At 41.2% G+C, this 13,746-nt stretch overlaps 1 protein-coding gene across 2 annotated transcripts in view; it reads left to right on the top strand.

The window, feature by feature from the left end:
- Positions 1-502: 502 nt before the first annotated feature.
- LOC111969725 (neuron navigator 1-like) overlaps positions 503-13,746 on the top strand; it is a 112,063-nt gene continuing 98,819 nt past the window's right edge. For both annotated transcript variants that reach the window (XM_023995940.1, XM_070445516.1), the window contains exons 1-2: positions 503-1,349; positions 1,630-1,718. In XM_023995940.1, the coding sequence (XP_023851708.1) occupies positions 517-1,349; positions 1,630-1,718 (922 nt within the window). In that variant the 5' untranslated portion in view covers positions 503-516. The remainder of the gene's footprint in view (positions 1,350-1,629; positions 1,719-13,746) is intronic.

Here is a 13,746-nt window from a genome sequence, read left to right as displayed (position 1 = left end):
AATGTGATTATTTTTTAAATAAAAAATTGTTTATCAGGAATAATATTTGACGTGTATGATATTGTTTGGTCAAATATACATAAGGAGAGTAATTTCCCATAATTCTAATTAAAGTTGTACTCCTAATTTTGATCATCATGATTTAGTGACTGCAAAGAAAATGCATTGATCTACTAGGGTTTTTAAAAGACAGACTAACTTTCTGTTTTGTCTGCTTGCACTCAAGAGATAAGTATTGTTGCGTGAATGTTTTTGCAGGAAGTCGTGTTCATTCATATTCAAAATTTTGACTGTATATGTCGATGTATTTATGTTTTGAGAAGGTAGCTACATTTTCAAAACGCGAAAACCCACAGAGTTTTGTGTCTGTGGACTCTGTTTTGAAAATCCACAACAATTGTTCCATAAAATTGTTGTAGGCGATTGAGAAAAAGTGTAAATATGAAAAACGGAGAGCGGTGTGTCATTTATTTATTCTTTTTCTTTCAGAAATTGACCCAGTGATCTTCATTGACCATGAGCGGCGGTGTGAACATTAAGAACCTGTCCCAGGCCCAACCAGGCTCAGGTCTGGTTTCTGGTATCCCCCTACCCCGGAGCATGATCCCCCTCTCCAGACTGGACCCCAAACACCAAGGGGGCAGCGGCCTCCCTAACTCCACAGCACAGTTTCAGCTCAGCGCCAAAACGCATCCCTCCTCCTCCTCCACCTTTTCAAATGAGTTGCAGAGAGGTGCAGCTTTGAAGAGCCARCTGCTGCAGCAGAGGGGTGGTATCTGTTCCCCTTGTCCCCCCTCCCGAGCCTCCTATGCCCCAGAGAGAGGCACAGGCAGCAGGTCAGCCTACAGCAGCCCCCAGGTCCCCAAGAGGCAAGCTCCACCACCACGCTCCAAGGACACTCTTGACCTCCGCAGCAGCAGCGCGCTATCCCAGAAGGCTTTGCGAGAACTTCACGTCAGGAGAAACGCCAACAGGAACTGGGCCTCAGGCGGGGTTTGCCACAGAAGTCTGGATGACAATGGAGACGCACAGGATGCCTTGTGCAAGCTCTCTGGTGGTGATGTCCACTCAGGCCAAAGCCGGGGCAGATTCTRCCACACTAAAGCAGGGAATGGGAACCTGATCACCTCTGTGTTGACGACCGCCCTTACATGCCAGGAGCGTAGGGAACCGGGAAAGCTCTCCAGCCAAGGCATGGGCGCGTCTGAGAGAGATATGTCCACCAACAAACCCAGAGAGTCCCATCTGAGCCAGGGTGGTGGTGATGGCAGTCAGACAGTCAGTGTGCCACGCCGAGGGATTGAGCCAGCCCAAGTCAACATGGCCACTGTGGCACCTTTCACGTTCAGGTGATGGCAGTGTTTCACATTTTTAGACTGATAACATCACTGTTACTCTACTGTACCCTCACTGGCAGTATGTCTGGAATACATTCAAGACAGGCTTTATAATATATTTTATTATGGTGTAGTGAAACAATTGAAGTCTAAACATGTATTTGTTCTGCATATTAATTAGGTGCATTTCCCTCACAAAGCTGACTTCTGTATTCAAGTCATATAATTAGGCGTATTGCCTGTGCATAACGTTGTATCATTCTGTGAAGTGACGGTCATGCTGTGTGTGTAGGTTGCAGGCCCAGGATGGTGATGCCTCTTCTCTGGAGGACCTGAGTGACTGCTCCTCTGACTCCATGGAGGTGTGCTGTGATGACCTGGGTGAGTCACATTCATTCACTGSATGTCTTGCCCCATTCACATTACAGTATATTATGGTAGGCCAATTGGATTTGAAGGTAAAGTATTCTGCTACACTTGGAGTCCAACCAAGAATAAATGATTTAAAAACWAACGGGTTTTGTTGAGTAAATTCAACTTCCATTAAACATCTCTTGGACATCCTTTTTTTTTGCCAATTTATTGAAGATACTGTATGTCTGTGGGTTTTACTGCCCCTGTCCTACACCACTAGGATTAAGGCTTAGGTGTTACATAAATCTTCAGACACAGGGTTTGGTACCAAATCTAGTCCTCCTGCTGTAGATGGTTATCGGAGCAGGCTTTATGGGTATTTTTTGTCGTTTTCAGACACTTATCTGCGTCTAAAGGCTTGGCATCATCCCACAATTCCCCCCTGACATATGTATCTGCTCTGATCTGGAGTTCTCATCTGGGCCTTGAAGGCCACATGTATAAAGAAACAGACTTAACTTTGGACATGATTTTGCAGCTCTGCGAAAATTATACCAGGAATAGTAGAACATATGGTAAGCATATGTTAGGTATTATTGTAATTAGGTATCCTTAACCCATAGGATTTAGGATTTGATTTAGAATTTGAAGATCCCTTGAAGTATCAAGCAAATATTTAGATATGTTATTTGATAAAACATTTTTGGGGTGCCTTACTGCTATTAGCCCATACAAACGCATTCAATCAATCAATCAAGTTTATTTTATATAGCCCTTCGTACATCAGCTAATATCTCGAAGTGCTGTACAGAAACCCATTGAAGAACAGATTCACTACATGGAACAACAGATAGTCCACCCCAAAAAAATCTAAAGGAAGTTTGTGTCTGTCCTATATATCTGAGTGATAACAGAAAGATCAGGAAACATTTGTAAAAATGTTTGGTTTTTTACATGTATTTAACCTTGTGTTTTTGGCACTAGCATGTATGTGTCTTCTGTTTCCCTCTATGACACTCACAGGCAGTGCAGGAGACGTTAGAAGGGACTGTGACAAAATCACATCTGAAAGCAATGCAGATCAACACGCACACACACACACACACACACACATTACCAGATGATCCCAATAACTTTCTGATGTAGTTCAGTCACTACAAGCCATAAATCCTTCAGACTAACATTTTGGCATATCTAGATGTGTTATTTAGTTCATTTATTGAAGTAATGGCAGTAAGACCTAATTCAAACTCTTCATCCAATTTTTTTTTTTTCACATTTGTTTCTAATACCCCCAGGTGTCCTAAATAGAGAATCAAATAGCCTGATTGTCCATGTTATTACTAGCTTAAAACAATTCTGGGTTAAGGAAGTAGTATGTGTTTTGAATTTTAAAAAAGCTATGGTTCCTGTCACAGGCAAGTTATGGACCTAAACTCAAACACTCATGAAAACATGAAAACGTTTGTCTTTATCAAAGAATGCAATTTTGGCCATACAAATGTTTTCATATAAGTTATTGAACGATTTTTATTTTTAACACAAAAACACCATCTCAGTGGCCTTGTGGTTAAAGTGTCTMCCCTGAGACTGGAAGGTTGGGAGTTCGACCCCCAGTCGAGTTCACAAAAGACTSTTTGGCACTCAGCATTAAGGAGATGGATTGGGGTTAAGGCTCTGGTGCCTTCAGAAAGTACTCATACCCTTTGACTTACTCCAAATATTGTTGTGTTTCAGCCTGAATACAATATAGATTTTTTTTAAATGCACCAATCTACACAAATAACCCAATAATGACAAAGTGAAAACAMGTTTTTMGAATTTTTTTGAAAATGTATTGAAAATAAAATCCAGAAATATCTCAAGTATTCACACCGCTGAATCAATACATGTTAGAATTACCTTTGACAGTGATGCAGTTGTGAGTCTTTCTGGGTAAGTCTCTAAGAGCTTTGCACACCTGGATTGTACAATATTTGCACATTATGCTTTTAAAAATTCTTCAAGCTCTGTTAAGATGGTTGTTGATCATTGCTAGACAGCCATTTTCATGTTTTGCCATAGATTTCCAGGCCGATTTAAGTCAAAACTGTAACTAGGCCACTCAGGAACAATCAATGTTGCAACTCCAGTGTATAGTTGGCCTTATGTTATAATGTAGGTTTTTGTCCTGCTGAAAGGTGAACCTGTCTCCCAGTGTCTGGCACGTTTTCCTCTAGGATTTTGCCTGTGCTTTTATCAACAACAAAAAATAAATAATCCTAGTCCTTGCTGAGGACAAGCATACCCATWACATGATGCAGCCACCACCATGCTTAAAAATATGAAGAGTGGTACTCAGTGATGTGTTGTATTTGCCACAAACATAACGCTTTGTATTCAAGTTAATATCTTTGCCAAATCTTTAGGTAATTTAGGTTAGTATTGTGGAGTAACTACAATGTTGTTGATCCATCCTTAGTTTTCTCCTATCACAGCCATTTCTTTCCTCTCTGGCAACTGAGTTAGGAAGGATGCCTGTATCTTTGGAGTTACTGGATGTATTCATACACCATCCAAAGAGTAATTAATACATTTACCATGCTCAAAAGGATATTTAATGTCTGCTTTTTTTTACTCATCTACCAATAGGTGCCCTTCTTTGCGAGGCATTGGAAAACCTCCCTGMTCTTTGTGGTTGAATCTGTGTTTMAAATTCACTGRTCGACTGAGGGACCTTACAGATAATTCTATGTGTGTAGTACAGAGATGAGGTATTCATTCAAAAATCATMTTTAACACTATTGCACACAGAGTCCATGCAACTTATTATGCAACTTGTTATGCACAATATTTACTCCTGAACTTATTTAGGTTGCCATAACAAAGGGTTTGAATACTTATTGACTAAAGATACTTCAGCTTTACATTTTTATTCATTTGTAAAAATATCTAAACACATAATTCCACTTTGATATTATGGGGTATTGTGTGTAGGCCAGTGACACAATCTCAATTTAATCAATTTAAAATCCAGGTTGTAACAGAACACAATGTGTAAAAAGTCAAGGGGTGTGAATACTTTCTGAAAGCACTGTACATCAAGTAGCTTCACACTACATAAACAGAAGATACTGTAGGCTCCTGCCCCTATAGGCCATTCTTTCTCAGGCAGGGGGTGGCAGGTAGCCTAGTGGTTAGAGAATTAGACTAGTAACTGAAAGGTTGAAAGATCGAATCCCTGAGCTAACAAGTTTTTTTTTTAAATCAGTAATTCTTCCCCTGAACAAGGCAGTTAACCCAGTGTTCCTAGGCTGTCATTGAAAATAAGAATTGTTTCTTAACTGACTTGCCTAGTTAAATAAAGGTCAAATAAAAATTACTTGTCCAAGACTACTTACTTAATGGAAGCCTGGGCCATGTTYTGAATAAACAATATTTATTGCCCATAGTTACAGACAACAGAAATGAGTCTTCTGTTCTCTTAATTTCTCAACCGCCTTGCACACGTCACACAGACGAGTTGCAGCACAGAAGCGCCCCTGGGTGTTGAGCATGTTGTGGGCTTAAGGGCCTTGCTTAAACACCAACCGGAAGGGGATTTTTTTTAGGATATGAACCCAGCAGCCCTCCAGTTGCCAGATCAATTTCCCCCGCACCCAACCCGGGATTTGAACAGGCAACCTTTTGGCTTTAGGTCCAACTCCTTAGTCGCTGGGTGACCTACCGCCCCAGACAGATTGGTATAAGATATGTTTTTTTGCAAATGTTGACAAGATGATAGGGATTCACCGAAGGGGAATTTTGATCAGAGCATCTTTGAAAACAAACAAAGGGCTGTGTTTTAATCTTCTGTGTTGTATATAAAGTGTAATATTGGGATGTTAACACCTACTTAAATACATTTCAACTCCATATCTGACATACAGTAAGCTCTGAAACTATATGTTTTGTTTTGGGTTTGTTTTGGGCACTTTGGGTTTGAAATTATATAATTACTATGTAGTTGAAGTTCAGACTGTCATCTTTAATTTGAGGGTGTTGTCATCCTTATCGGGTGAACCGTATAGAAATTACAGCACTTTTTGTACATAGTCTTCCCCCATTGTAGGGGACCAAAAGAATTGGGACAAATTCACTTGTGTTTGAAAGTAGTCAAAAGTTTAGAACTTGGTCCCATATTCCTAGCACGCAATGATTATGTCAAGCTTGTGACTCTAAAAACTTGTTGGATGCATTTGCTGTTTTGTTTGTGTTTCAGATCATTTTGTGCCCAATAGAAATGAATGGTAAATAACGTACTGTCATTTTGGAGTCACTTTTATTGTAAATAAGAATAGAATGTTTCTTAACACTTCTACATTAATGTGGATGCTACCATGATTACAGATAGTCCTGAATAAATCGTGAATAATGACGAGTGAGAACGTTAGACGCACAAATATCAAACCCCCAGGACATGTTAACTTCTCACCATTACAATAACATGGGGAGTTATTCTATCACCAGTACTCAATGACAGGTTAAAAATCAGGCTAAAACAAGGATTAAAAGATCAAAACGTTAAGAGCTTAAACTCTTTCAAACACACTCTCCTCTATCCTTGCATCCAACTGCCTCTCTACACAATCAACTCAAAATGGTGGGAGGGGCCTACAATATACAATTAGCCAATCCTGATTCTACACACATTCCTCACACYTTCAATTAACACACTTAACTGCTGCAGGTGAAATGGTTGAAAAACATGCAAATTGGTSCCTTGGCAGACCACTCCCTACTCTTCCCTAAACATCAGACTGTTACCATGGTTACTCCATTGATTTTCAATCTAACCAAAGTTGCCCTAATAAAGATGCAATAGCCTTTACAAGCCAGAATGTTGAATAACATATTTACACTTACTTTACCGGCTCCACATGCTGTTGGTCTTTTTGGCGGTAGSAGTGGGGTATCCACAGGAAAGTGTTGTTTACCTAACTTTGCAGCACCTCAAGGTTCTGTCGCTTATATTTTCAATCTTGACGCATTGCACCTGATTCACAACATGTAAGCAATAGCCGAATGTCACCGAACGTAGTCGCTGAAGCACGTTTCCTCGCAAACAGCTGAAAGTGTTCGCCGTTCAGTCTGTGGCTTAGGTTAGGCTCGGCCATATTGTGGAAGTGTTTGTCACGTGCGAATTTCATCGGTATGGAAAATTAAAACCGGAAATACAAACTGATATACAGACCTGCGTACTGAAGGTCGCGTTGATAACACTTCCCTGTTATCAGATTACCTCTGACATGAAGCCAAAATCAGCGGACAACAGGCAAAGTACGTTGAAATGAAGTTTGTTCAACATTCGGACTTGTATTGGGACTGTTCGGGAATGCTGAGCCTACATGTTAGAGACGAGTGTGTATGTATTTCACTCTCGGATTCTAAAAGATGGCATGCCYACCCCAACAGCTCCCCCTCTGCATTCGGCGCAGATTACCTTGGGTTCCCGAGCTGAAGCATCTCAGTAGGCCCTGGGCTGCCTCCCTCCGGAGCCCCTGGAAGTGTCCCCTTGGTCCCTCTGACGTCCATCAATAAAGCTGCGGCAGCGGCTGTCCCCATGGCTCACTTCAGCATGGGGGATTCCCGAACCACTTCCCCATTTGGGCTCCAGCCACGCCCCACCACCCGGCGAAACGCCTCCAGGTTTTCATCCAGTTGCCCCACCGCCTGTCGTTAAGCCTGTTCCACTCCKATCGTTTAAAACACTGTTCCATAAAACCTTTGTCTTCTTAAAAAGTTCAAATCATGGGTCTTCTCGTTGTAGCTAGGGAAATCATCCCACTTCTGACACCATGTGTGACGTAGTTGGCATTTACCTCGTGCACATAAAAAAAGTTTCTTTAAGTCTGGACTAGTTTTACTCCAAACATTTGTATGTATTGTCAATAAATACCCCAACGGATTAAAATCAGGCTAAGAGCTAAAAGCAATTATTAAAAGTACAAAAAGGTAAAAGCAAGTATTAAAAGTACAAAAAGGTAAGAGCATAAAATCTAGCAAAGATATGCTCTCCGTTCTCCTCTATCCTTCTGCTTTTGCTTCTATGATATCACGGCGGTGCGCAAACAATCGTTTAAAGTGCACGCCACCACCTTATCTGCTGGAACGTACGATCAATCAAAATCAGCCTAATTCTGTACTACCGTAATAAAAACAAAAAATCTAAACCAAATAAATCCATAACTTCTACCGCACCCTCCCTCCTCCCACAAAAAACCCTCCCAAACCCATCCATTTTTTTCCTATATCATGGTGAAACACTCCACCCTTAGAATTGTTCAGCATGTCAACAACCATTTCAACAGTAACATCTGTTACCCCCAATATCTCTTTTGCTGGCTCCACAATAACCTTCAAGCTGGCATTTCTACTTTCCACAACCCGAGTCGTACTGATAACCCTACCAAAATAAAAGCTATGAAGTCAACTTTATTCATTAGCAAAGTGCCCTTCGACACTGCACATTCATAACCACAAGATTTCTGAACAGGCCCCCAAACCATGCCAGGGCCATCATAAGGGCCCCAACAGTATGTCCACTTACTACAGGTGCATTCATGTAAACTCCATCAGTCCGCACTGTAGTTCTACCAATCTGTTTTACGGCCTTTGCATACGATACATCATGACTGATCCTATGTCTCTGAGCCTCTCTAGCCTCTCTCTGTACCTGGCATCCATTCCAAATGCTGCACCGTGTTCCACCCCACAATTACAGCACTTAACCTTCACATAGCTTCCACATTCATCGTAATCATGTGCACCTCCACACTTGGTACATATTTTTTTCCCCTTTACACTGAGCAGTTACATGTCCCATTCCTTGGCATTTAAAACACTGCAGTGCATATGGGACAAATTCTCTAACATTGAAACTAACGAATCCTATCTGTACTTTTCCCAGCAAGACTTTCTCAAAACCTCAGCATGACTGATAAGCTTTCACTTCTTTGACCCTCTTTCCTACTGATCAGCCTTTTGGCCCCAATCACTCTGCCTCCCTTCACATTTTCTTTAATATCATCTGTGGACATAGATATTGGGACCCCAGTGATGACTCACATCCATCTCCACCCTTAGGATTACACACTCGTGTATAAGTACCAGGGACATGGCTTTTAATCTTCTTCCCATTAAGCTTTTCCATTTTCAGAATCTTCTCTTGCTGAGCCTGGCTACCACACAATATTAACAATCTACCATTTCCAATGAACCAAGCTAATTTGACTTCACCTACCTCTTTCTCTACGGCGATAGTTAGTCGGACAGGGTGTAAGTGAGGCCCCGTGGTCTCATCAAACAATATCACCACTTTCCTCTCCAACACATCGTTACTCTTGCTTCCTACCATGTCCCTCTTCATGCTTTCTTTACTAGACCCTCCACTGCTTTCTGTATCATGATCTCTCTTCTTCCTATGTCTTTGAACCTCATCCTCCCGCTCCATACCATCAGAACTGACACCCAGACTGTTTGCATTCCAGCACAGCTGTTGCTTCGCCAACTTTTTCTCAATTTCTCCCGCACTACTCGCCGCCATTTCCGACCTCCAACCCTCTCTTCCTCAGATAGCTTTATTCCTTGTCTTCTCTTTCCTTCTACAACAACTTTCCGTCTTTCCTTGTTTACTAACTGTATGTGTCATTCGATCAAGCGTCCGGATTGACTGTTTGCATAGGTTGTTTGGTGGTGGAACAGGAAACGGGGCGGTGATTCGATGGTGTCAACGTCAGTCAAGGTAGCTAGTCCCGCCTCCCTCAATACTCCCTTCAGGGGGTTGTTCCGCTGTGAACTCCTGAAGTCCCAGATACTTTTCAGCTGCAGCCAAAATGATGACCAACTTCTTTCATTTCTTTGATACTTGTGCCGTACAGTTAACAGATAGTAATAATACTTTATTACATTTGTAATGATCTCTTCATTATACAGAACAATCTCGCAGTTGCAATGACCGKTACAAAATCCACCTTTTTAACCCATAGCATATCCGGTTCTCTTGCTTGGCACACATTCATGGGCTGCGGTTCATCCGCGACCATATCTTCAACACTGTCACTTTCTTTCTKAACTCTTTTGGTTGCCTCRACATAGGWGATCTGATGGACCATCCTGACTTTTGCCACCTCAACTTCCTTCAACATTACAGGGCACTCCAAGAACTCTAACCCTCAACTACCATCGACGCCCCGGAGATGACTCCCTTTTCAAGCGCCCTGCTCCGAAGTTCAAAACARGACACGTTGGATGTCAAGATTCTTGTGATTCCCACTGCACTTTCTCTCTGTTCCTCAGAAATACAATCAATCAGAACAAGCCCACTTCTGGTCACTCAAATTGACTCCACTTTTCCCAGCGCCCGTTTCACCTTCCTCGAGACCTCATACGTGTCTCCCAGATATTCATCCTTATCRAAAAAACTCATCCAAACAGGACACAAATCCTTGCCRGCATTACACTTACCATCCACTTCAATTTGAGACCACTTCCTTTTTGTTCTATTTCTCGACGCAACTGTTTTCCATTAATCATCTCCAACCTTACTCAACGCGCTTCTTCTTTCTAACTCAGCAACKAGTAGCGGTGCMTGGGTAAAATCACTGGGGAAGCCAAGCCCCCCAACCTATGTGTTGTGATAATTGCGTTGCTTGCTGAAACAATAAGAAGACACAGTGGCAGAATAAATTCAACCCCATCTTTGTTTTAACACAAAACCGGATAGCAACTTCTGTCCAGTGAAGTCCACAAAGCATATTGCATTACAGTTACAGACAGTTACATGACCTACAGCATGGTCAAGCAAGTTAATGTTTCCAACATTTTCGGAAACAACTATTGATTTAGAACCACAGAGTTATCGCAAAGTTGCAAAGAAAACAGTAGCTGCCACCACTATTCCAGCACCATTTCAACAACATCAAATCACCTCTGTTTAGTCTATTACAGTGACAACTAAAAGATAGCAAAAACAATTTAGTCCAATCAACGTAAGCTAAATAGCATATGATGTGGCCGTCCATGGTTCTGATTTCTGTGTGCATGTTTCCATGTGTGTGTGTGTGTGTGTGTGTGTGTGTGTGCGTGCATGTTCGTACAAGTAGAAAAACATGTTGACTCACCCTACTTGTAGAGAAACGCTAATGCCATCCTCCTCTCTTTCATGTTGACGAAATMATCTATCACTCTGTCATACAGTATACACTTTTATTTTTTGTTGTCCTCGGCTACCTGGCTAAAATGCATGCTCGCTAGCCTAACTTCCATTCATAGGCAATGTTAGCTAGTTAACATTAGTCTTCAACATCTAGCTGCATATTGAACTTCCATACTCTCAGGCCAGAGGCACAACAATGTATGAATTAATGGTTGGATCCGAATCGTCGTTATAATCATTGGCCAATACAGAGAATTAAGTAAAACCAAAAGTCCAAATCTCTATATCCTTCCATGACTAATTTAGGAAAGTCTCAATTTTAGCTAGCTAGCTAACCACCGGAGGACAACAACACAACGAGATGCAACAATTCAAGTTTCTGTCAATGACGTATGCTCTGAATTGGATTGGATAGGAGTGATGCCAAAATACAAGCTGGCTTCCCTTAACACTTTTTTTTGGTGCGCCAGGACCATTCACAGTTGAGCTCGCTCAGATTAGCTCAACGCTGATTGGCACATTTTTTATACTTTTTTTTATCAAGAGAGGCCAAATGTTCGCTGGCTTTCCTTACCAATGCTAAGCATCAGACAGATGGCTTACATGTGGAGAGACAGAGGGGCGCTGTTTCGCTCACTCGGATGATTTCTCCTGTGAGATACTTTCAGCATCTRGCGAATTGAAGGAAAATGATGAAACACAGAGAAACGAAAGATACATTATTTTATGATTTAAAAAAAAGATCCTGGTCAATTTTTGGGGAAGCCTCGCTTCTCTTGGCCTCCATGAATACACGCCACTGCTTAACAAAATCAATTTATGCCATCGCCAACTTCCCAGCAGGACAGTCCCGCCCCCACTGACCATCTCCTACAAACACATATACACCTGTATTCAATCAACTCAAATTGGTGGGGCCTACAATACACAATTAGCTAATCCTGATTCTACACACATACCTCACACATTCAATTGACACACTTAACTGCTGCAGGTGAAATGATAGAAAAATATTCAAACTATAACAGGATATGAAATACGACTGAAAACAAGGCCCTTTAACAAACACTAAACACATTTACATTCACACACAAAATACGTAATGTGCAGTCTTTGGTGAGGATGTTTCACCATTCCAACAGACCGCCGCCAAAATGTGTCCTAATGTTCAAATTACYACTCTGCCACTGCTATGTGGTTTTTCCATGTTCCTTTTCAACATAAATCTATTTGAATTCCACTCTGCTTAGAATCATTCCTTGCCCCTGATCATGTTTTGACAGATGATTCAAAATAAAGGAGAGCCGCACACTCTAGGAGCTCAGATGCAAAAATATTTAATTTACCAACGTTTCGACAGGCAAGCTGTCTTCATCAGGGTACGTCAGTGTACCATCAGGGTACCTCTCCTTTATTTTTAAGTTTTCTACTCCGCTAGCCAGCACCTCGCCTAAATAGGTGTGCGTTTCTTTTTCTTCTAGATTGACAGATGATTCAACCATGATTAGCTACATTATATTACGATCTGATTGGCTAAAATGGGGTTCCAAGCCATCAACAATTCCCTGTAATCTGCACTGTCTGATGTAGCCTCGTCAATCACTGAAGTAGTTCCAGTTTTCAAAATATCAATGCACCAACTCTGAGCCCTGACCAAAACAAAACATGGCAGAAAATGTATCTCACCTCCGATCCATAACCAGTGGTAACCATAAACTTTAATGAAGGTTATGTTAAAATGAAAAGATTATTGTTAAACTTGGCTCATGGCTGCAACACATTTTGTAACACAGACAGACCATAGTATGCATATCACTCACCTTAAGATTCTGCAAAAAAGACATCTCTGCATAAACGAATTAGTTCTAGCTAGGTAGTAAAGTTTACCCTCGTCGGTCGTGCATTTAGAATGCATCKAATTTCAGTTTGTTAGGTTGTTGGTTTGTTTTCTTGTAACTTCATAGCAAGTAGGTTGCTGCCTGGCCAGTGAGCATGCACGCTTGCTAACTAACGTTAAGTGAGCCAACCAATCGTCAATCAAGAAGCACGACACAAKTTGCTGACAATTTGCCCTGCTACAGTGGCTGGCTAGCCACATACTGTAGGTATAGCAGTCATTGCATTACTAGCTACAGTGCCTTCAGAAAGTATCCACACCCCTTGACTTTTCAAACATTTTGTTGTGTTACAGCCTGAATTTGAAATTGATTACATTTAGATATTGAGTCACTGGCCTAGACACAATACTCTATAATGTCAWAGTGTTTAAGGATTTTGAAATATTTACAGTTGAAGTCGGAKGTTTACATACACTTAGGTTGGAGTCATTAAAACTCGTTTTTCAACCAGTCCACAKATTTCTTGTGAACAAACTATAGTTTTGGCAAYTCGGTTAGGACATCTACTTTGTGCATGACACAAGTCATTTTTCCAACAATTGTTTACAGACAGATTATTTCACTAATAATTCACTGTATCACAATTCCAGTACGTCAGACGTTTACATACACTAAGTTGACTGTACCGTTTAAACAGCTTGGAAAATTCCAGAAGATGATGTCATGGCTCTAGACGCTTCTGATAGGCTAATTGACATAATTTGAGTCAATTGCAGGTGTACGTGTGGCTGTATTTCAAGGCCTACCTTCAAACTCACTGCCTCTTTGATTGACATCATGGGAAAATCAAAAGAAATCAGTCTAGACCTCAGAAAAAAATGGTAGACCTCCACAAGTCTGGTTCATACTTGGGAGCAATTTCCAAACGCCTGAAGGTACCACATTCATCTGTACAAACAATAGTACACAAATAGTTACAACCAAGGTATAAACACCATGGACAACGGCAGCGCGTACAATACCATCCAGGAAGGTACGCCAG

The sequence above is a fragment of the Salvelinus sp. IW2-2015 genome, linkage group LG11, assembly GCF_002910315.2.
Source record: "Salvelinus sp. IW2-2015 linkage group LG11, ASM291031v2, whole genome shotgun sequence".
NCBI classification, from domain to species: Eukaryota; Metazoa; Chordata; class Actinopteri; order Salmoniformes; family Salmonidae; genus Salvelinus; species Salvelinus sp. IW2-2015.
The sequence above is the reverse complement of the archived record's forward strand: the minus strand, read 5'-3'. Positions and strand labels throughout refer to the sequence as shown.